The 25,465-nt window shown below is 38.8% G+C and overlaps 1 protein-coding gene across 8 annotated transcripts in view; it reads right to left on the reverse strand.

Moving 5' to 3' along the window:
• Nucleotides 1-25,465, reverse strand: part of LOC122318432 — a 36,082-nt gene that overhangs the window by 3,075 nt on the left and 7,542 nt on the right. For 4 of the 8 annotated variants that reach the window (XM_043135770.1, XM_043135771.1, XM_043135777.1 and 1 more), the window contains 8 exons: nucleotides 23,964-24,180; nucleotides 23,327-23,824; nucleotides 8,420-8,477; nucleotides 7,740-7,827; nucleotides 2,813-2,887; nucleotides 2,616-2,699; nucleotides 2,306-2,449; nucleotides 442-514 (listed from right to left, as the gene is read on the reverse strand). In XM_043135770.1, coding sequence (XP_042991704.1) covers nucleotides 442-514; nucleotides 2,306-2,449; nucleotides 2,616-2,699; nucleotides 2,813-2,887; nucleotides 7,740-7,827; nucleotides 8,420-8,477; nucleotides 23,327-23,824; nucleotides 23,964-24,180 — 1,237 coding nt within the window. Of the gene's footprint in view, nucleotides 1-441; nucleotides 515-2,305; nucleotides 2,450-2,615; nucleotides 2,700-2,812; nucleotides 2,888-7,734; nucleotides 7,828-8,419; nucleotides 8,478-23,326; nucleotides 23,825-23,963; nucleotides 24,181-25,465 lie in introns of those variants that run through there. The other 4 variants (XM_043135772.1, XM_043135774.1, XM_043135775.1 and 1 more) reach the window with 4 other exon arrangements.

Here is a 25,465-nt window from a genome sequence, read left to right on the forward strand (position 1 = left end):
TTGGAATAACAAATCATTGATATCCAATTTTATGCAGAATTATTATAGAATGAGGTGATTTTTCTATTTAATTTCTCTACCTACTAATAGCTACAAACACCTTCCCATTGTTCTAAACATGAATCACTCACTTCAAATTCCTAAATATCAATAACAGTTGTTCCAGGACGTAGGTAGATACCATGATCTAGCTTGAGACCCCTAACCCTGCTTATAACCACCAATTAAGGCATTGGAAAATCTACGTTAGGAATTAAGCAAGTCAGCAACAGTGTTCTCAAAATAAAATCTATTTCTGAAGTAAAGTGAGGGCAGAATATGAAGTAAAACGAATGAACACAATAACATACACAGGAGAACACTTGGCAATGAAAAATAGTATGATGTTACACTTGAACAAACCTTTCGATGACACTTGGCAATAAAAGATGGTACACTTACTCGGTCCATTGGGTGCTGATGTTTTGGGGAACTCCCAGAGATTAAGATACACAATTCCATGAATGATCTAAGTCTGTCATCATAAACAAGTTTCAATAATCACTCTCAAGAAGTTCCTAAAAGAACAGAACAAAAGCATTCACTCAGAGAGATTAATATGTTACTCTAGACCTAGTTGCAAATCCTACTTGCACGGTTCTTAAATTTCCTATTGACTCAATCCATTAGTTGGGAGTGAGAACACCAATGCCAATTATTTGGGATAGTTTAGCATACACATACAAGAAATTTGTCATAGCAACTCTTGTCTTGAAGCAAGACTACTGTTAGGGATCAAGAAGGTGCTGGAGTGGATGGTTAGTAGATGAAGTTTCTGGTGGTGAGTGAAGTGCTGATTGTGATTCTGTGTGCAGCAGTACCCGTTGGTGTTAGTTGTTATTAGTGGAAGAAAGAAACGGTGTCGTGTGGTGTTGAGAAAGGGAGTTAGTAGAACGTTGTCATTTCACCTTAGCTTAATTGTCACGTAATAAATACATGAAACGTTACCGTTTGGTAATGTTTTGTGTTAGTCATTGTACTCAATAACAGAATCTATAAATAGAAGGTTGGAGGGAAAATCCAACAACGAAATTCCTTTTTACAGAATCCTCTTCTTCACCCCACTTCTCTCTCTCTGTCTTCTATTCTTCTGGAGATTGACTATCTCGAAATAAGTCTAGTTTGGGTCCATTACAACTACAAACATGATACTATAAGAAAATGGAGACTAAAATTCTACCCCCTATGACTCCAAAACTAGAGAGTGAATAAATTTATTTTTGATAGGTTGAAACACGCAAAAACTTTATACAGATGTTAAGAGTATAAAGACAAACATAACTAGAGCTAGAAGCCACGATAAATTTTGACTAGATTAGGAAGATGAGCGAGAGGGAGGGTGAAGATTTTGGGAACTTTCAGGTGAAGCAGAAACAGTGAGATAAAGGCTGGTAAAGATTAGATACCGAATAACCAGTATAGTAAAGAAGAATTTAACTTCAATTAAAACCTAGTATAAACCATGTCCTTCACAACCTCCAATAAAAAGCATACACATCAACATTTATTGAAAAACACATAAAACACGCCCATACAAAATTAAAGCCCTTCCAAGGAAAAAAACAAAAATAAAAATAAAATTAAAAATGGTGGACACCCATCCACAAGGAGTGCCCCATGGGTGGCTAGCCATCCCATTTGGGGTGTGACCATTCACCCTGGGGCCAGGTTGGTGAGATCCACCCCAGTTGGGGTGATCTGCTACCACTCTGGCACCTGGGGTGGCCACCCTATAATGGCTGGTGGACTAGCTTTTTTCATTGAATTTTTTGTTTTTAAATAAACTGGTGTGGTGCATTTCTTTTTTAAGTGTAGAAGCTCTAGTTGGACACACTTAAAGAAAATGGTTCAAACTCTAGGATATAGGATGAGATTAGATGGTTATGAACTGTTGCTACAGGGACATGCACAAAATTGCCATTACATGGGCAAGATCTCAGACAATGAAAACATCATGCCTAACAGTAATCACCAAATAAATTAGTTATCCTCCCTAAAAATTTCTTAGCAGTTCAACACACTCAGATTTAGCATTATGCTATTAACCAGCTACAGAATGATCACATTGATTACTGCTACATTGCTAGGCAGCCTTGCACCTAAATCGGAGAGTCATCTCCATATGAGAAATCAGAGTCTCAAAATTTTATTTTCAAGCATGCCAATGGTTGTTTGTAATGATGAAACTATTGGAACGAGCCATTCAAAGTTCCATCTGAAGAAGAATTTGACCAAATATTAGAGTCTTGTCAAGTGCAGAACTCACTTATATGCGAGCTCTTTCAGGCCTTCGTTCCAACCCTTAAGATGCTGGTCTAAAAGAGCACGTGTTAAAGCACTTATCTGAAAAACATTTGGTGATCCTAGAATTAACTCTAACATCACAACACCAATGCTCCACATATCATACCTGTCAAATAAAACCAGCAATGGTGATTATCAGAGCAAAAATCCAAATGATATTAAATCCAACCAATGAATATGAACTCGCAGCATAAGTCCGTAAATGGCATGCATTCTTGAAAAATCAACCAATAAAGCTAACTTTACAATTGGTATCTTGAAGATTGACGTACTTCAAAGTTGTACTTATTGGCCCATGATAGAAACTTGCATTGAGAAAAGCTTCAGGTGGTGCATACTCGTAAGTTTGTTCAGCTCTGAGGAAACCCAAAAATCAATATATATATATATATATATATCACAACATTAACTAAGATATTAAAAAATAGACAAACCAGAATTAAAAAGCTTTCGATTAGAAAAGAGATACCTAGAAGGTCCAGTGGAACCATATAAATGCTTCATTGTAAAATCATCTATCGCACTACCAAAGTCAATAATGCGCCTGAACAATTGGAGAAAAAGAGATTACCTTTTGCAGCATGTATAAATACAAAAGCGCAGTTTCAGTAACATTATTATACATCAAACAGCAATGAAGCATTGATTATGAATGCTCTCTAAGTTAAATGAAAGTGTGCAAATGGATGCATGCCGCCAAACAATGATTGCTTTAGGTTACATTATAAATAGTGTTTTTTTTTTTATTGGGTGGTTACATTATAAATAGTCTGGAGAAGTAAAGAAGCAATTTCAAACATGAGGCACCAGAATACTTCTGTGACAAATAATTTCTCTCCAGGTAAAAGCGCTTTTTTGGTGGGCAGCCAACCACTCAATATTGGATCCAAACAAAATGGTCAAACCAGCTGGAGAATAGTGAGATGACCAACCCAGTCCATGTGAAGTACATCTTGGGCCAATTCACTAGGTAGAATTTCTATTCCTCCCCAAATCATCCCATAAGAAATCTCTCAGCAACTTCTCAACAAAATGCTCTTGATCTGACCAATCGACGTTCAAGTTTCTCATCACACGGATCAGGTAAATCATCAGCTTTTCACCGGCTTTTCATCGATATGACGTGGCCCCTAGAACTTTTTTGCACCTGAGGATTTGAAGTTTAGACCTAGAGGGGGCATACCACTAAGACCAAGGCCCCTGCCACTTGAGCCAACCCCTAGGGTAGAGTCAATTCTGAAAGACAAAACACCACCTTATGGAAATGCATTGAGCTATACAATTGCACTAAAAAGCCGCACCACCTCAACATATGCATCAAAAAGTCCTAATGTACTAATCACATGCCTTTTCAAAGTCTAACTTAAATAGAGCACCCATCTCTGATCTTACTCTCCTGTCTAAACATTCATTAGTAATAAAGATGAAGATCGAGAATTTCCTTTCCCCAATACACACTTTTGAGATTGAGAGAATGTTCCCCAACCCCAACTTCAATCTATTAGCGAGGACATCAGTGATGATTTGTAAACTCAGCTCTAAATACTTGTATTTGAAGTCTTTGATGTCAATGACCCTTGTACCTTTTTTTTTCACCTCACCTTCTTCGGAATAAGGCCAATAATTGCCACATTAAGGCTTTTGACAGCTCTTCCATCAGCATGAAAGTCATGAAAACCCTTATTAGGTCCCCTTCACCCCCTCCCAACAACCTTGGAAAAAGTCCATGTAGGATACATTAGATACTAGGTCTCTATCTACATTCATTTCTTTTACTACCGCTTGAACTTCAGTTTTCCCCAATGGCCTTTCCAAACAACCAGTTTCTTCCTCTGCCAGTACCTGTAAAGCCAAGCCATCCACTTTTGGTCTCCAATTGAAGTGTTCAGTGTATCATTTCGAGTAAAACTATATAATCTGCTCCTGAATCTCATGGTGTTGGAAATTTCTATGCAATTTATTCTCAAGTAGTCTATAGAATTCTTTTGTCAGTGCAAGTAAGCCACCTGGTGGAAACTAGTGGCCCTCTCTCAATCACAAGATGCCAACCACAAGGCGCTTAATTTCAGTCTTGAACAAATATCCTCCAAAAGGGTGAGCCTCTCCACCTCACTACTAGTGAAATCCTTCCTCACTTTTCTTCAACTCTAATGCCATTTCCTCTTCCAAATCTTCAAAAGGAACTGGGTTCAACAAGAAAGAGCTTCTTCTGTTTCCCGACATTCTGAAATGCTTTGCACGTTCCAAAATGTCAAATTGGCTTTTAGAGCCGTGAATTTGTGATAACAACTAGGGAATCCTAGAAAACAATATGAAGTCAAACTTGAAAGTACCTATAGCACTTATAACAGTGCCCATAGTCCAACAGAATGAGAAGTGGGCTGAGCAGTCTTGGATGTCTTCGTTGGGCCACTTCTAGAAACATTTCCCATTTGGAAGAAATAAGAAATCTATCAATCTAAGGCCATGGAGACATATCCTGGATACTTGACCATGTAACCACTTTCCATGGAGGAGCAATGAGGTTATATTTAAAACAATGCTGAGAATTCCACCATAAATAGACTAGCGTGCCACAACCGACATTTCACTTAAAAATTGGATGATATTGAAATTTCCCCCAATGCAAAACCATATTTCCCACCATCTAATCATATATGCCAATTCATATCATAGAAGTTTCTATTCTGATTAGAGTTAGGACCATAAACCCCAACAAATTTCGCAATTTAGTCAATGTCGAAATTTGGTTTCTTGAAAAACATATGGCATTTGTATTCCATTCCCTTAACAAATTTTGCACTACGGGGTATTTTTGTTCCACATTCAAGCCTCTCACATTCCAAGATGGTATCCTCAGCTTCATGTGGGAATGAAGCACCCTTCCCCTGCATCATTGTTCGCCTAGAACTACCTGAGTCAGAACTAATAAGGCAACTCAGACTTTTTAACTTTCTATTGTCTATTCTAGGGGTAGCCCCTGAATCCTTCAATTTATAGTAATTTATGTTTTAATTGGTCAATGTTCTTTCTAACAAAACGACGGCACCCACACTGGAAGTGAAGGAACTTGATGTATTGCCAAGACTTGGGGGAGTTTCGGTCTCTCTTTAGGCACCTTGTGGGTCAACACATATCTTCAGACAAGGTAGTGACAGCAAAAATGGAGCTGTTGAGAAGGTGTGGGATTTGTATGCTTGAGATGGTGTGGAGGAAATGATGGGGGTTGTTGTTGGTGCCTGCCGAGGAGGAATATTTAGGGCCCTGTGTACAGTTTGGAGCTGAGTCTGGGGAAGATGTTGTCCCCCAAATATCTCTTCCACCGATCAACAATATAACTGGTTAATCATCGGATTGGGTTTTACAAAAGGTTAACAATATATAGCAGCATGTGGGGATTTACTTTGGAGGATTTGAGGACCAATTCACAGCATTACTGACTGCAATTGAGGCGGATCACTTACTTGGAACAAAATCAAGATCTAAGAAGTGGAGGGAGTTATAGTGTCTTACTTGGGCAATCGACTATAACGTTAAGGGAGGTAGTCCAAGTTGAGGGAGCGTAAAACCAATTGTATTATGAAGCCCAAGATTTTAACTTGGAATGTCTGGGGACTAAAAGAGTTTAATAAGTGTGTACAAATTAAAAACTTGCTCCGTTCATGGAAAATTGATATTGTGTATTTTCCAGAATAAAAAATGGAATATATTTCTCGTAGCATCGTTTGGAGTTTGTGGAGTTTTCAATACGTAGGATGGCCTTATTTAGCTTCTAAGGGAGCTTCGGGTGGAGTATTAGTTATGTGGGATACAAGGATGGTGGAGAAAGAGTATAGGAGTGTGTTGGAGAGTTAACAGGTCCTCGGGAAACTCCTTGTTGAGGGCCTGTGCACCCCCATGATTAGTTGGGACGTTGTTTTGGACACCCGGTGCCAATAAAAAATAAAGTGGTCAATGATTTCAAGTGGGCCTTTTCCGGATTTTATGGGCCAAACCTGGATTGGTGGGACATGCCTTGGAACATTGGTGGTTGCTTCAACATTACTCAATTCCCAAGTGAGAGATTGGGGGAGGCGTGTCTTTGTCCCAAGCAAGAGATTGGAGGATCATTCACATGGCCATCCAATTGGGCTTGGTCTAGATTGGATAGGTTTCTAATTTCTCCCTCTTGGGCTTTGTTCGGATGGTTACCCTATTGTGGGCTTAATGTTCATGGTTTCCTTGTATCTAATTCTGCTTCCAAGCTAGATGTTTTCTGTTGTATACATTCTGAGCCCTGTTTGGATCAAGAAACACTCTCAACCCATCTCATCTCATCATTATAATTTTTTCAAATTTTCACACAAAATATAATAAATAATTCAATTTTTTCAAATTTCAAAACAATAATAATATTAAAAATAATATTCTAACAATATTTTATTCAACTTTCAACTTTAATTTAAAACCATTTCATCTCATTTCACTATCCAAACTGCACCTTTCAGTCTACTTGGCTAAGCATATTCATATTAATAAATTTTTACTTCTAAAAAAAGGGCTATCTAATGGGCCTTTGATTTTAATAGGCCAAGGAGATGTGGGCATGACATATCGAGCTGATCGGGCCTTTTTCCCTTGTGGATCCCCAAGCCCACTTCCACAATATTTAGAAGATCGTTGGTTATGTACCTTATCAACTCTAGCAGCTTTATCTTCATACAACATCTCTAGTGACAACCTACAAGGGGAATCTTTGATTGATCGGCTACCTTGGACTGACCAACAACCTCGGAATGACCTTCTCTACTTCTCAAAATGGATTACCAACACTGCCCCTGTACAAAATTTCAAGTTGCTGTGGCATGTGGCATGTGACCCTTCAGAGCCTTGGTATAGAACTATTGGTTAGCCATCATAGGTAGCACTTCTAGCACAACTTGGTATAGACTCAAGTTGGAATTCCTTTGCCCAACTTGAGTTTTTCATGGAGATACAATTCTTGGAATATAGCCCACAAATGTCCAGAAGAAAGATGGAAAAGTGAACGGCTGAAGGCAAACTATTGGCAGTGGGAATAAGGCTCTAGCCGTAAACTCCTTCAATACCATACCTATAATCAAATGCTGAACTAAAGAAGGGGTAGAATAGACATAGCTACTCCTTCACCCCACAGCTCAAACTTTGCATGTTGTTCCTGATCCAACCACGAATTTATTATCTATGCCATATACATGCATACATTTGTACATATGATAAAATTGATAAAGTTCTCAAATTATAAACACAAGCTAATCAAAAGATCCTATATTTTGATTCTCTAATAGTAAATGATTAGAAGCTAATGACGTTTAAAGTAAATGAAAAAAGAAAATTCCAAGTGAAATACAATAAAGGTAGGATATACTCAACAGTACATTTTGGTGGTGACATTCTTATCTCCAGTTGGTCTTTCTTTTAGGCATCTCCCTGTGTCTTGATCTTCAAAACATATGACCATGTTCTCTTTCAAATATAAAAGAATTCCATGTTAATTTAATAAGCCAAATATTAATCCTTATAATTGAGCAATGCAAAATCATGCTAACATAAAGCAATGCCCATTATATATGCGTGTGGTATTTCATCACATTAAATACAGGTCTCTTAACTGACATGAAAGCAACTAAAGACTGGAAGTCAGTCCACAAACTTAAGATTACATTTCATCAGAAAACCAAACATGTGAGTTTTGGACATTGAGGTAAAACATGCAAGATTGCAAACAGATGGGCAGTGAAAGTTGCAAAATCATGCAAAAGTATGTCAGTTTGTTTTCTTCAAACCCTTTTCATAACCAAATAACTGGATAATGTAGGACCTTACAATCGAAATAATGCTGATTAACCAACAGGAGAAAATGAATGGACTAATGGAGCTTGTATTAACCAATGCCAGCCAACTGGTATCTCATCACAATATCTAAATGTGTGTATTTATGTATCATATATATGCATATATAAATATATTATAATGCAATGTACAATATACATATATATATACACACACTTCATTCTAATTGATAACTGGCTCTATTATAAAGCAAGTATGCCCTCACCGGGTTTGATATCCCTGTGGGTGATATTACGATCATGACAGGACTTGATCCCCAACAACTGAGCATATGAAAAAGATTGTGTCAGATATCTAAATGAGCAACGGGGAAAAGAGAGAGAAAACTACTAAAAACAGGACATATCTGGTACAAATCCAAATACAAACTTATAAACCTACTTCAATCAATAAACACACATGGAGAACCTTTTTTTACACTATCTTTTATTAAAAGAGTAAAGAAACACAAAGGCTGCCTAAATGCAATGAGGAATAGAGATCATTGTCACACCTACCCAAGTACATAGGGAGGATACAAAGGAAACACCCAACTAACAAGAAGAAGAAAAAGAGAAAAAGTCTTTGAACTCTGGAAATTCAAGTGATACAAAGTTGTGGTGGGTAGCCATCCAAACATAAAAGGTGGTGAAGGTAGTGCTTTTAATTCCAAAAACATCTGGGCTAGGGCTTTGTTAGGTTCATTTTCCTGGATGGGCTTAATATTCCTTGTATGCTAGGTGTTTTCTCTTGTCTACATCCTATGTACTTGGCTACACCTATTGGTATTAATAAATTTTTACATATAAAAAAAAATTCCAAAAACATCCTTTCTCACAGCCTTCAAAAGTTAAAGCATTGCGCTCTTGCCAAATACACCACAATAGGTATAGAAGGACCATCCTTTGAATTTATATGGCTTACATAGGGATTCCATCAACAGCTCCACTCGTTGAGTTATAATCCACTCAATCTCAAATATTTTAAATATCGCCACCCATAACTCAACTCACAATGTTGCAAAAGCTGATCGATGCTTTCCCCATTGAGCTTGCACATGGTACACCCATCCAATACCATAATGTGCCTCTTTCTCATGTTATAGGTGGTTCGGATCTTTCCTATGAATACACTTCCAAGGAAATAAGGAGACAAATGAAGAGATGAACACATTGAAATAAGATGGACCTGAAAAAATACAATTTGTTGAAGAACGAATAGAACATCTACATTTTCAATCATGTGGCAATGTCGTTTGAAATTTGAAAGTGTTTTGCAACTGAAACCTCTTTGCATTGGGATAAACAATACAACTCTAGAAGATAGTTTTCAATGGTTAATCGTCGCACCACACATCAAACCCAAATCTAACTTTCAACCTAGCATCGCCTTAAAATTAATAAAGCAAGAGAAGTCCCCCCACCCTCTTCTGATAGCCTTTGCACCCTAACCCCAAACTGCCTGCAAACCTCATTGGAACATCATCCTCCCTGCATGTTACCATATCTAGCTCCCAGCACCATTCGCCACACCATTTCCCTCTTCATAGCATAATGCCTTCAAAGCCATTTTCCCAACAAAGCTTTGTTGAAGAATAATCCATTTCAAATCCCCAATACATGCAACAACAGTGGAGTGCAAATATTGGACCACTTAACTAGGTGAAACTTAAAACTCATTGCCTAATCCAGTAATCCTCCCATGAGAAGTCCCTTTGAAGCTAATAAAAAATGGCAGGTTAATCCCACAAGGATAGGGAATAAAAACAAGTAATAAGTACGAAAAGATTGGAGAGAGTTCCCTTGATCAGTGCAACACACCAGCCTTTGGATAAGTAAAGCTGCTTCCATCCTGTAAGATGGCATTCCACCTTTTCTATCAGACCATCCAAAATTGATTTCATCTTGAAAGACACTCCCAGATGGAGACCCATGGAAGCGATGATTGTCAATGCACCTTTGCTGTCCATATTTGTTTCCATACTTGTTTTCATATTTGTTTCCATGAATTACTCTTCCGAATAATTAGCTTAATATTTGACAGATTGTATAGGGATAACATTAGTATATACGTAGTTCTTTCCATGTATAGAATTCTTTTGTACAGTTTATATAATAGAGAGAAATCACAAGGACAACCATTCGGCCATTCATACAGCATTTTTTACTTATCTTGACATGGTATCAAGAGCTGGTTGAAAATTTTTTTTATCTCAGTTTCGTTGTCGCCCGCGTGAATCATTTTTTTCTCGGTTTCGTGTATCAGCGTCTTCTGAGTCTCGGCAGCACATCTTGGCACCTTCTGTTTCTGGTGTATCACGTCCGACGTCAAAGCTTCGGGTTTTCGGCATTCTGTTTCTAGGGTAGTCTTTGTCGGCAGCTTGTCTTAGTTTTGGGCATTTTGGGCACCCTCTCAGTCTATTGACACGTTCTTCTCCTGGAGTGGTGTCTTTCGGCAGCCTCTGTTTAAGGTCTTGGTATTTTTTTTGTTCAGAGATTTTTTTTGGGAGTCTTTTTCCTGGATTGGATGGTTTCGGCATATTTATTTTTTGGTCTGGGTATTTTTTTCGCTTCTCTCATTTGTCAGCAGCAGGTCCTTCTCTTGGTTCCTTTAATTTTTTGGATATTTTTGCTTTGTCTTGGGTTCCATTTATTTGCAATGGACTCTGCACCTGTGTGTCAAGTTTACAGGCAAAAATTACTCTACTTGGGCCTTTTAGTTTGAACTTTTCCTCAAGGGAAAAGACCTTTGGGGGCATATTGATGGCATAGATGTTGCACAAACATCCAACACTGACAAATCCAAGGATGTCGTGTCTTCTTCTTCTTGGGCTATGCTTGATGCTCGACCATGTCTTGGCTTCTTGGTTCGGTGGAGCCACATATTGTCACCAACTTGTAGGCTCATCGCTCCGCTCCATCCATGTGGAATTACTTGAAGAAGGTTTATCATCAAGATAATGATGCTCGTCGCTTTCAGTTGGAACATGCGATTGCCATGTTTCAATATGGTAGTCTTTCCATCCAAGATTACTACTATGCATTTTTGACTCTTTGGCATGAATATACTAATTTGGTTATAGCGGATGTTCTTGTTGCCGCTCTTTCGACTATTCAGAAGCTTCATGAGACTAGCAGGCGTGATCAGTTTCTTATGAAACTACGCTTGGAATATGAATCTGTTCGCTCCTCTCTACTAAACTAATCTCCTATTCCCTCTCTTGATATTTGTTTTGGTGAGTTACTTCGCGAAAAACATCTTAGTACTCAAGCTATTCTGGAGCAATCTCATGGTAGTTCTGGGACGGCAACTATGGCTTATGCTGCCTAAGGACGAGGATTACCTATGACTTCTAAAAATTTGCAGTGTTTCTGCTGCAAGGAATATGGAAATATTGCTGCCAATTGTCCTAAAAAATATTATTCTTATTGCAAGAAAAGGGTCATATTATCAAAGAATGTCGTATCCGCCCCAGAATCCTTAGGCCCAAGCATTTTAGACTTATGTTACTGTTCCTCCCGCAGAAACTTCGGTAGCACACGACTCTTCCTCAGGTGCTTTCTTTGATCTTGCACCTCCTGCCACATCTTACTGCACCCTTGAAATGGTGCAACAGATGCTAATTTCAGCATTATCTGCGATGGGATTTCAAGGTAACAATTCTACTAAACTTTGGTACATAGACTTGGGGGCTTCTAATCATATGACGAACACTCCCACCACTCTGTGTCATGCTCGGCCCTATGCTGGTCAATCTTTCATTCAGACTGCCAATGGCAGTTCTCTGCCAATAGCTGCTATCGGAGATGCCTCATCTACATTTACTAATGTGTTTCTTGCTCCTCAGCTTACCACGAGTCTTATTTCTGTTGGCAATTAGTTGATAACAATTGTGCTATTAATTTTTCTGGTGATGGTTGTGTTGTGCAGAACCAGGTAACGGGGGAGCCAATTGCGAAGGGACCTAAAGTGGGGCACTTGTTTTCACTATTTTTACCTGTTCCAGCACTTTCTCCAGTTTCTTATATTAAAATAATGTTCCTGATCTGAGTATGGTGTGGCATCATTGTTTAGGCCATCCCAATACTCAGATCTTATCTCATGTATTGCACTCTGGCTTTCCTGGTAATAAAAAACGTTCTTCTTTATCTCTTCAGTGTGATTCTTGTAAACTTGGTAAAAGCAAAACTCTTCCATTTCCTTTGCATGTTAGTAGAGTTTCTCACTGCTTTGATTTTATCCATAGTGATGTTCGGTGACCTTCCCTGGTTAGTTCACATGAAAAATTTAAATACCATATGACTGTCATTGATGATCGTAGCAGATTCACTTGGATTTATTTTCTTCGCTCTAAATCTAAGGTTTTTCGTACTTTCACTGAGTTTTTAGTGTATGTTGACAATCAATTCTTTGTGACTATTAAGACATTACGTGTAGATTCTGGTGATGAATATTTGTTTACTGAGTTTCAAGCATTCTTGGCTTCTAAAGGTATTATCCATCAACGTTCATATCCCGCTACTCCCCAACAAAATGGAGTAGCCGAACGCAAAAATCGTCATCTTCTTGATGCGGTACGTACTCTCTTGCTAGAATCTTGTGTTCCATCCATGTTTTGGGTCGAGGCTCTGAAGATTGCTACTCGATTAATCGTTTACCTTCCCGAGTCTTACACATGGAGTCTCCCTATTTCTGCTTGTTTGCTAAGCAACCTAGTTACGATGATTTTTGTATCTTTGGTTGTGTATGTTTTGTTCATTTACCTCCTCATAAGTAACATAATTATCTGCTCAATCTGTTAGATGTGCATTCTTGGGATATAATGTGTGTCAAAAGGGATTTGTTTGATATGATCCTACATTATATCGTACACGCATTTTTAGGAATGTTATTTTTTTTTAAAATCAACATTTATTTTTTGTGTCATTTGTGCCCTCTTCTTCTGCTGTGGTCCTCCCTTGCTTTGAGCAGTAGTTCTCATATCTTCATCAGGTCAGTTCTCGCTTTAAACCAAACCAGGTATAGTGTATACGAGACACTCCCGCCCACAGTCTCTTCCAGTGGCTCACTTGATATCTGATCCTAACATGCACCGGAATCAATTAGTTGCAGCACCTCCATAGCCTTTGGTACGTCGCTCTCCTTGAGTGTCTGTACCCTCGGATAGGTATGGGTTTTCTTCTGGAAATTCTATTTCAGCTTTTTTTTGTTTTTTTTGGTAAGTCTATTTTAGCTCTATTGCTGCATTATCCAATTTTGATATTCCTACATGCTACTCACATGCTGTCAAGCATAACTGTTGTCGACAAGCTATGCATGAAGAAATTGCCGCTCTAGAGGCCAATCACACATAGGACATTGAGCCTTGTCCTTCCACTATAGTTCCTCTGGGTTGCAAATGGGTTTACTCAATCAAGGTTCGGTCTGAGGGGAATTTGGACCGTTATAAAGCTCGGCTTGTTGCCCTTGGGAATAATCAGGAATATGGTGTCAATTATGAGGAGACCTTTGCTCCTGTGGCTAAGATGACCATTGTTCGTACGATTCTAGCTCTTGCTGCTTTTAATGATTGGCCACTACATCAAATGGATGTTAAGAATGTTTTTCTTCACGAGGATCTTAAAGAGTGTATTTATATAAAGCCACCCTCAGGATTGTTACCCTCTCCAACTTCCAATGTGTGTAAACTTCGTCGCTCTCTTTATGGTCTCAAACAAGCTCCGAGGGCCTGGTTTGATAAATTTTGAACCACTTTGTTATAATTTTCCTTCAAGCAGAGCAAGTATGACACTTCATTGTTTCTTCGAAAATCAGACATGGGTATTGTTGTTCTTTTGGTTTATGTTGATGATATTGTGATCGCTGGTTCTGATTCTGCTTTATTTGTCTAGCTTAAGACCCATCTCTCAGAATCCTTTCATATGAAAGATCTTGGGTCTCTCATATATTTTCTTGATCTTGAGGTGCATCGTAGTCTCTCTGGTATTTCACTCAATCAACATAAGTATGCTAGTGATTTGGTGGCTACAGTTGGACTGCAGGAAGCTACCTCTGTCGATACTCCCATGGAATTAAATGTCAAGCTTCGCAAACAGGAGGGTGACTTACTTGTTGATCCCAGTTATATCGGAAATTGGGGGTAGCCTTGTCTATCTCACCATCACAAGACCAGATATTTCTTCTGTTGTACAACAAGTCAGCCAATTTCTTCAGACTCCTTGTCATCTTCATTTGACTACTGTCTGTAGGATCATATGCTATGTCCAGGGCACTTCTGCCTTGTAGGAAATTCTCATTGTCTTGTTGCTTATAGCAATGTTGATTGGGCTGGTTGTGCTGATACACGTCGCTCCATCACTGGTTGGTGTGTATTCTTAGGTGATGCGTTAATTTCCTGGAAGAGTAAGAAGCAAGACAGAATTTCTAAGTCATCTACAGAATCTAAGTATTGAGCGATGTCTCTTGCTTGTTCTGAAATTATTTGGCTTCAAGGTTTGCTTGTTGAGTTAGACTTCTTTGAGAACGATCCTACACCTTTACATGCTGATAATACAAGTGCTATTCAGATCACGGCCAATCCTGTCTATCATGAGCGCATAAAGCACATTGAAGTCGATTGTCACTCTATCCGTGAAGCCTTTGAAGCTAATGTTATCACTCTTCCACACATTTCCACTGAATTACAAATTGCTGATATTTTCACCAAGGCTCTCACTCATCATCGACATTGTTTTCTAAATAGCAAATTGATGCTTGTTGATCAACCCGCATCAATTTGAGGAGGGCTGTACAGTCAAATTTATTTTCAAACTGAAATAGCCATATGCTCTTGGATGGCCTCACAAGAGATGAGACAAGACAGACTCTTAATTATTTCTTGCGCATGTAATCAGACAAACTCATTATTAGTACCCTATCCAACCTACCGACTTATTTGCTATCTTTATTTCTGCTTCCATCACAGTTAGATTACCGCATGGAAAAAATACAGCAAGGTTTCCTATTAGGAGGGATGAATGATGAGTTCAAATTTCATTTGGTAAAATGGGCCACCGCTTGTTCCCCAACTTAACAAGGGAGGCTTGGGTATCTGAAATTTGTAGCTTTTTAACAAGGCATTGTTGGGTAAATGGCTATGGTGATATCCCCTAGAACATGAAGCTTTGTGGAGATCAGTTTTAGATTCAAAGTGTGCCAGAGCATAGGGAGGTTGGTGCTCAAATGAGGTGAGTGAGTCCTATGGGGTGTGGGGCTCTGGAAGCACATAAGATGTGGACGTAATATATTTTCTAGTTTTACCCGTTTTGAGGTAGGTGATGGGTCCTGTATCAAACTCTAGCATGAAATAGTGTGGTGATTGAGGGCACTTAAGGAAGCCAATCCAGACTTCTTTGGCATAGCAAGTATGAAAGAAGCCTTGATGGCGGACCTCCTTCACTATTCTAATGGCACCCCCCAAATGGAATGTCACATTTCTTAGAGCTGTTCATGATTGGTAAGTTGACGCAATCTTTGAATTGTACACCCTAGTCTATTCAGTCCCTATGAGAGGGGGAGGTGAAAACAAACTTTTTTGGCGCCCCTCGATGAAAGGGAAGTTCACAATACATTCCTTCTACCAATCCAACTCTAAGCGTAATGCAAATCCATTTCTGTGGAAGAGCATTTGGAAGACAAAGGCTCCCTTAAAGCATTACTTTTTGTATGGACAACTTCTTTGGGGAAGATTCTCAGTATTAACAACCTAAGAAAACGCCGTATTGTTGTATTGGATTGGTGTTTTATGTATAAAAAAAGAGCAAAGAATCTATCGATCATCTACTAATGCATTGCGAAATTGCCACAACTTTATGGAATGACTTTTTACTAGGGTGGGTGTAGCTTGGGTGATGCCAAGAAGGGTGATTGACCTCTTAGCTTCATGGAGAGGCCTTCAAGGCACTTCTCAGATTGCTGCAATTTGGAAGATGATTCCGATATGTCTATGGTGGTGTTTTTGGAGGGAGAGGAACGAGTAAAACTTCGAAGATCGTGCGCGGTCATTGGGTGAACTTAGAACTTTCTTATTTAACACCTTATTCCAATGGTTGATTGTAATTGATTTTAATGGCATGACCATTCATGAATTTCTTGTAACAGTAGAACATCACTCCTAGGCATTGCTCTTGTATATGACCCATGTACTTGGGCTTTGCCTATTCTTATGATCAATAAAATTTTGTTTACCGATACAAAACAAATTATTTCTAGCGCCATTGAGAAACCAAATAAAGCCCTTTGTTTTAAGCAGCTTATAGCATTTTACTCGGTGCTTCCATGACCAGTATAAAGTGTAATGGTGATAAAGGATACCTTGACATGATATCCAAAAGCTGCTAAAGAAACCTAAGAGACTACCGTTTATCAAAACTGAAAAAAAAAAAACACTGTAGAAACACAGTGAGCTATCCAACCACACCATCTCCCTGAAATCACATCTCCTTAATAAATACAACAAAAAGTTCCAATTCACATCGTCATAAGCCTTTTCCGAGTACAATTTGCATATAACCCCCAGAATCCCTCATTTGATTCTACAATCAAGACATTCATTGGCTATCATAATGGAACCTAATATCCTGAGAGCTGAAAATAATAATTGCTAGTTCCATCTTCAATCAATTAACTACAAATTTGGAGATAATTTTCTGGACACTTCTAACAAGGCTGAGAGGAGGAAAATCATTGATCTCCACCACCCTGGCTACCTTTGGAATAAGGCAGTAAATGTAACACTGAGGCTATTCTCAAACTTGCCACGAGCATGGAAATCATGGAATACATAGTCTGTTTTGAGAATGTCTCAACAAGACTGAAAGAAAGCTTGTGAGAAACCTTTAGGGCCTGAGGCCTTATCACCATTCAGATCCTTCACCACTTGAAAGACCTTATTCTCCTCAAAAGCCACTCCAGCCACTCCAACCAGCCCACATCCCCCTCAACAATAGAATCGAGAATAAGACCATCCAAACGCAGCCTCGAGGAAAATCGTTTTGTGTGGAGGAAGGTATAAAACAGCAAAATATGTTCTAACACTTCTTTGGTTTCTAAAGAGAGTTCCTCACTAAATAAGTAGGGCATAATCGTATCATTTCTATGATTCGAGTTAGCATCCAATGAAAACCGTTTGTATTTTTGTCTCCCTCTTTGACCCAAAAGGATAATCCTCATTTCCTACTAAAGGATAATCCTTTCCAATTTACTAACCCCGTCCCTTCTCATCAATTTGACTTCTGAAAAATGAAATTCTTCTACAATAATATCCAACTCTCTGAGTTCCCTGATAAAGTGTCACTTCCTCTCCTCAACAAGACCAAATAACTCCCCGTTTCATTTCTTGAAGTCCAACTTTACTGTTCTTTTTTAAAGAAAAGGAGTGCTTTGAGGACTCGGCCAGTGGGGATATTTTCCTATCTGACGAGGAGACCTCTTAGAGGCTTATGCAGGTGACGAGTGAGTCTGATGGGGCAGTTGGTGAAGGGTTTGGGAAAGAGATTATGGAGGAACAGGTAGAGTATACACTGTGTGATCCTATGCCTTTAAACTTTATGTTTCCAGATAAGTCCAATATTTCAGACTGGGTGTTACACATGGTGAAGGACATTCAACAAGTCGTGGGATTAAAGTGTGAAGGGTATGAGGAACAATTCTGGGCTTTACTCACGACTATCAAAGTAAGGCACCAGCAACAAAGGAAGGTTGGCTCAAAAAAACAGTGTGAACTCAATAGACTAACTTGGTCCATGAATTTGGAAGGGAGTTCCATTAGAGACAGGTCAAAGGGGAAGGGGTTGGTCTATCCCAAATGAAACAAAAAATTGTATCGTGGAATGTCCGTGGAATAAATGAGGCTAGTAAGCGTCTTCAAATAAGAAACTTATTACGGGGGTGGAAGGTGGAAATCATTTGTTTACAGGAGACAAAGCTGAAAGTGGTTACTAGAAAGATTGTACAAAGTATTTGGAGCTGTATACATGTGGATTGGGTGCATTTGGCAGCAGATGGGGCTTCAAGAGGGGTGCTGGTGATGTGGGATCAATGGGTGGTGGAGAAAAGGGTTGATTTCATAGGAGGTGTTTACGGTAACTTGCTATTTTCGAAGTGTGATAGACAACTATTTGTGGGTCTTTGCAGGTGTTTATGGTCCTAATCTAAACAATGACAGAAGATTATTGCGGGAAGAATTACCTGGAGTACATAATTGGTGGGATCTCCCATGGTGCATTGGAGGAGATTTTAATGTTATAAGATTTCCAAGTGTTTTGGAAATAAAGAATGCGACCAGCAATGTCAAATTTCTCGGAATGCATCTTTGATTTAAATCTAGTGGATTTACCATTAGCGGGGGGCCCATGTGCGTGGTTTAATAATCTAATGTGGTCTCGATTAGATAGATTTTTAATCTCTCCGGAATGGGAAAATGATTATCCGGAACTGTGGCAAAAGAGATTGCCTCATTTTTGTTCGGATGACTGGCCCATCATGTTGGATTGTGATGGGAATCCAAAGAGGGCGTTGGTATTTAAGTTTGAAAACGTGTGGCTGAAATTGGAAGGTTTTTGTGGATAGGGTTTGCCAGTGGTGATCTTCATATCAGATTCAGGGTACCCCTAGCTACTTTTTTGCGGGAAAACTGAAAGCTCTAAAAAAGGACCTAAAGCTTTGGAATGTGCAGGCTTTTGGCGACTTAGGGGAACAAAAGAAATGCATGATAAGTGAGATCCAAGAGTTAGAAAGACTACAAGAGTCTAGAACGTTAACACAGGAAGAGCTAGCTCAAAAGTTAGTGTTGGATACGGATCTTGAAAGGATTATATTATAAGAAGAGATTTTGTGGCGTAAAAAATCAAGAGCATTATGGTTAAAGGAAGGAGATCGAAGCACCAAGTTTTTCCATAGGGTAGCTAACTCACACAGGAGATCCAATGACATTGAGATGTTAAAGATCGATGGTGTTGATAGTAAGGAAGAGCAGGTGATTAATAACCATGTTGGTTAATTCTTTGATCTTACAGAACAGGTGGCGTGGAGACCCAAGCTTTATAGGCTTGCTTTCGACCAAATTGGGTCTATGGAAGCCAATCAATTGGAGAGGCCTTTTGAGGAGGCGGAAGTTCTAGAAGTGGTGAGGAAAATGGCAAAAGACAAGGCCCTGGGTCCGGGTTTTCTATGGGTTTCTTCCAAACTTGCTGGGTTGTCTTAAAGGATGATCTAATGAAGGTGTTTCAGGAATTCTATACAGTCGGAAAATTTGAGAAAAGCCTAAATGCCACTTTCCTTGCATTGATACTGAAGAGGGTGGGGGCTGAGGAGATTAGGAAGTTTCAACCCATTAGCCTAGTTAATGGGGTATACAAGATTATCTCTAAGGTCCTTGCGAATTGCCTTGGTGAGATAGTGGGGAAGATAATTTCTAAACCCCAAAATGCTTTTGTAAAAGACAGAAAAATTTTAGATACGGTGCTTATTGCAAATGAATGTTTGGATAGTACACTGAAATCTGGCAATAAGGGAATTATTTGTAAGCTAGATATGGAGAAGGTATACGACCATGTTAATTGAGATTTTTTGCTTGACCTTCTTGAGAGGTGTGGGTTTACAGAGAGATGGCGATCGTGGATCTGATAGTGTATATCAACGGTTAAATTTCCAGTTCTGATTAATGACTGCCCAACTGGATTCTTCAATAGCACCCGGGGACTAAGACAAGGAGATCCATTGTCTCCAATACTCTTTGTTATTGTGATGGAGGCATTGAGTAGAATGACATCAGCACTGGTTGCTGATGGCTCAGTCACTGGTTGCTGATGGCTCAGTCACTGGTTTTATGATTGAATCCCTAGATAGGGGACTTATTAATATCTCTCACTTGTTGTTTGCAGATGACACTCTTTTCTTCTGTGAGGCAGATCATAATCAGGTCCAAGTATTAAAAGCTCTCTTCCTTTCTTTTGAAGTAGCATCTGGGTTGAAAGTGAATTTAGCAAATCAGAGATGGTGCCTATTGGAGATGTTCAACATATAAGTTAGCTGGAGAGTATTCTAGGGTGTAAGATTGCATTGCTTCCTATGACCTACCTTGGTCTCCCGATTGGGGCTGCCTCGAGAGCGGCTTCAATATGGGACACATTGATTGAGAAAGTAGAGCAGCGCTTAGCTGGATGGAAGAGAATGTACCTGTCAAAAGGTGATAGGATTACACTGATTAAGAGTACATTGTCTAATCTACCGAATTATTTCCTTTCCTTGTTCCCTATTCCAGCAAATCATTGAGAAACTCCAATGGGATTTTTTGTGGGGAGGATTAGGTGAATTCAAATTCTACCTAGTCAAATGGGAGAAGGTTTGTAGCCCGATCTCTAATAGAGGTTTGGGCATTCAAAATGTGAATTTTTAATAGGGTATTACTTGGAAAATGGTTGTGGAGATACCATCAAGAACCAGGGGCCCTATGGAAGTTGGTGATTGAGAGTAAATACGGTGGCTTATGGGGAGGGTGGAGCACTAACAAAGTGAGAGGGGCATATGGGGTGGGGTTGTGGAAACGTATAAGAGGCTTGGAGTTTTCATTCGTCACACAAGACTTCGTCTAGGAGCAGGGGATAGGATCAAATTCTGGCATGATATTTGGTGCAGTAATTGTGCTCTAAATGATTCATTTCCTTAACTATGCAAGGTTGCAAGTGCCAAAGATGCTTTAGTGGCGGTAGTTGTGTTAGCGGGTGAACAAATACAATGGAACATCAATTTTAGTCGGGATGCCCACAATTGGGAAATGAACAATTTAGAAGCTTTCTTCAGCCTCTTATACTCAATTAGATTGAGTAACTTGCAAGAAGATCTATTGTGGTGGATACCTACAAGCAAATGTGTGTTTTCAGTTTGCTCGTTCTACAAGTCTCTTACACAAGAACCTACAATTCAGTTTCCTTGGAGAAAGCTTTGGAGACATAAGGCGCCTCCCAAAGCAGCGTTTTTTGTATGGACTGCTTCTTTGGACAAGATCCTAACTACTGATAATTTGAGGAAGCGTAGGGTGATTATCACAAATTGGTGTTGTATGTGTAGGAATGGAGGAGAATCCGTGGATCATCTCCTTCTTCATTGTGAGGTAGCTCGTGCGTTATTTCAATATAATAGACTTGGGTTGGGTTATGCCTGAGACAGTGGTGGCGGCTATGGCCAGCTGGACAAGTTTACGAGGCACCCAACAGATTTTGGCTGTTGGAAGATGGTTCCTATATGCATCATGTGGTGTCTATGGAAGAAGTGTAATGAATGGACGTTTGAGGACAAAGAGAAATTGATGGAGGAACTTAAAGCTTTTTTCATTAGAACTCTTGGTACTTGGGCCATTGTTGTTGACTTTGACAGGCTAGATTTACATGAGTTCCTTGTATCTATTGCTCCTACTTAGTTAGGACTTTTACCGTAATGAACTTGGCTTTGCCTATTCTTTGATTAAAACAACTTATTTAATTATCAAAAAAAAAAATGATGGGTTTGCTCCCTGATCTCAAGTAGAGGGTTGAGAGTCCTAAAGTCAAGGATTTCAAGGCTCTTCTTGGGAAATGGTTATGGTAGTATCACCAGGAAGGGGAGTCTTTATGGAAGGTACTTATCGATTCTAATCATGGGACTGATTGGCAGGTTGGTACTTGAATGAAGTGAGAGATGCGCATGGTGTGGTGATGGGAAAGGGATCTAGGGTCAGACTTTGGAATGACATTTGGTGCGATGACATGGCCCTCAAGATTGCATTTCCTTTCTTTCTAGATTGCCTTAGACCAAGAGGTGTTAGTGGCAAACCTTTTGGATAGCTCTAGTGGCTCTTTGGAGTGGAATGTTCGATTTCTTAGAGCTGCCCATGATTGGTAATTGGGCGATATTTCCACACTTTTCAGCTTGTTCTATGCCTCAAGCATTGGTATTGGTGAGGTGGATAGGATGCTTTGGTCTCACTCTCGGAGCAAGAAGTTTATGGTCCAATCCTTGTACAAGGTTATGTCTTGTCAAATCCATAATCCTTTTCCTTGGAAGTGCATTCGGAGGAGTAAGGCTTTAGTTGGACTGCTTCACATTGGAAAATTATGACTGTGTACAACTTGAGAAAGCATGGACTGATTGTTATGAATTGGTGCTACATGTGCACGAAAAGTGAATGATCAATGGATCATTTATTTCTTCTAGTGCATTTGGCTTGAAAGGAATGGTGAGAGTTTTGAAGACCGGGAATGATATTGCTTGAGTGTTAAGGGTCTTGTGGGATGATATCTTTAACTAGATAGATATTGCTTGGGTAATGCCTAGGAGGGGAGGGTGGTGGATCTTTTTGCTTGTTGAAGCAATCTTCAGGGTTACCAAATTGCTGCCATCATTTATGTCTTATCTAGTGCATTTCGCTTGAAAGGAATGGTGAGAGTTTTGAAGACCGGGAATGATCTTTGGAAGAACTTCGATGTTTCATTCTTCATGCCTTATTTTTATGGGCCTACGCTATTGTCTTCAATGGAGCTAGTTTTCATCATTTTCTTTTTGGATGATGAGGAATCCCAAAGACCATGCAAATGCAACATATCTTACTCAGTTAAATCCTGGACCCGTATAATGCATACCATCACACAAATCGGGTAAATCATAGATTTTCACCCAAGGGGCATAGCCTATAAAAAAATTTTTGCACCCAAGCATTCAAGCCTTAGACCTAAAGAAGCATACCCCTAAGACCAAGGCTCTTACCAATCAAATCTTGTATCCATTTCTAGCTTCTAGCTTCTAGCTTCTTACTTGCAATTAGGTGATGTCCTTAGGCTTCACCTATGTACTTAGGCTTTGCCTGTTTACTTGATTCAATAAAATTTTATTTCACTAATAAAAAAAACATGATCAAGATAAACTTTTCTAGCCAATAAGAAAAATAACTCTAACTATGAGATAAGGATAAGCTTCTATGAGATTTGTTAACACAAGCCAAGCAACAATTCCTACAAAATATAGCAGCATCGAATCTAAAGAACTAAAAAATTGATAGATTGACTAGGTTTCCAAAAACTTCAGGACAATCAACAATCCAAAACCTGTATTGCAGACATACCAACTGCCATATAAGATTGCGCATTTCTTCTTGTCCTGCTTCTGTAGTCTTCAACCAATGCCACCATTTTGAGGGACGCAATATCTGAACGTGTTTTACACGTTTAACTCCTTCATCAGCATTATTATCTACATCTTCCACGGTATACATAAGCTTCGACAAGGACACACCTTCATGGCGAAATACAAGCCATATTTCATTAGATTGAGATTCAAAAGACTCTACATATCTTGCAATATGGTTCAGACCTTCTTCATATGTCACTCTTTGAGTTCTAAATTTGTTGAGAAATACATTTTCAAAACTCCAAGTGTTTTCCTGGACCACTGTATCATTTGTCTCTAATGGGTCAGATATTCCCAGATAAGATTCATCCACAACAGTATTTGAAGTTCCAGCTGATAGCAAGCCTCCAAGGCACTTAGATGCATTTAAGAAAACTTCACCAAAATGCTTCTCCCGTAGACCACTTAAGTAAACGGCAGCTCCCCTCTCCACCTATTCATGGCAAGCAAATAGTCATCCATGCTAATCTTGATATATATTTCATAGTGAATAAAACTGTTGTAGAGACAAAAAGACATCAAGGATCTACATGCAATTCTGAAGTTTCAAATTTAGCTTAAAAAAGTATTACCATTATACGTTTCAAAATGAACAAGTTCTCATCAGCAGGATCAGCCTGACTATGGGCAGATGAACTATGGTTTGAGTTAAAATGAAAAGAATTAGGTGAGATATAATTATTCTTTCCATAACAGTTTGAACCATTGTTTTCTTGACAACAATCCCAATGAAAAGCCAACCATACTTCACCATATGATCCCCGACCAAACCTCTTCTTTAGTTTGTACCTAACAACCAGAAAGGAAAGAGTGCTTAGGGATATCTTCTCCAAAAACAAAAAGAAGAGAGTGAACTTCATGTATGACACCGAAAACAGTGAAAATAAGCATAAAGGATTTGTATTCTCTTAAATTGGTTTGCATACAATGAAATAACCAGGCCATTAATAAGTTAATGGTCCATATTAACCTATTCCAGCTAGAATGTTAAATGCGCATCAATAAGCAATACTAGCACACAATCATCACCATGCATCCCTCATTTTAGCACATCATACTACGACCACATCCACGGAAGGAACTCAGCCAACTTATTTCTAAAACAATAGTGAAATAATTTTTTCAGATTGCATATTTTGTAATATTCTATATCCCATTAATTCTAGGGGTGTAGTTGGTCTGGTTGGTCCATACTGGTCCAAGCCAGTTTCAAATGGCGGCCTAATCATACAAAAAAGCCCATCACTCCTAAACTATACAAAAAAGCCCACAATGTGTATTTTCGGCCCATTAGCATAAAAAAGGCCACAATCTTTATAATTTTGAATAATACAATTATTTAACTTTTTTTGCACATTTTTTACTTAAAAATAGCCTAAAAAAAGTTGTTCAAATTATCAAAATTGATAATTATATATTAGTTAATTAATAATTATATATTTAACATTTTCTATTGTCAATGGTCATAGGTTAGATGAAAATTACATAATTCACTAATATCCCAAACCCCAGGACCAAAACCGACGATTGTGAATTTCGATCTGGTTCGATCCGGTTGGGTTTTCTGGTCCAGACTGAAATTTTTACACACCTAATTAATTCCTTGTGCTGCATTTTCTTAAAATGTCATGTTGGGTTAAAATTAATTTCTCCTGCATTGTCAGTTAAATTGGTAATTTGCCCTTCTGTATGAGAAGATTTCACCCTTTTCACCTGCATTTTCCCCCTTCAATCTGATATGCTTTTTTTAGGTTTATTAGTCAATTTACATCTGCCACAGGACATACAAGATCATTAGAGCTCTAACACTGGAACTGCTCTTGCATCTGCCCCTTTTCATAGGGTTTTACTGTACGATTTGCATATAAGTACAGGGCTGTGTGCAGATCATTTATGTCAATAGTTCCATCATTTAGAGCTCTAGTCATGCATGCCAATTGTTCAACAAAGTGCTCCATGAGACAAACTTATTAAATAAATAAATAAGGCAAAAATTTCAGGTCATCCAATAAAACACTAGAATGATTACTCAGTTTATTGGACATTGTTGGATATAATTATCATTTTCAATTTA

Source organism: Carya illinoinensis, chromosome 8 (genome assembly GCF_018687715.1).
Source record: "Carya illinoinensis cultivar Pawnee chromosome 8, C.illinoinensisPawnee_v1, whole genome shotgun sequence".
Taxonomy (NCBI): Eukaryota; Viridiplantae; Streptophyta; class Magnoliopsida; order Fagales; family Juglandaceae; genus Carya; species Carya illinoinensis.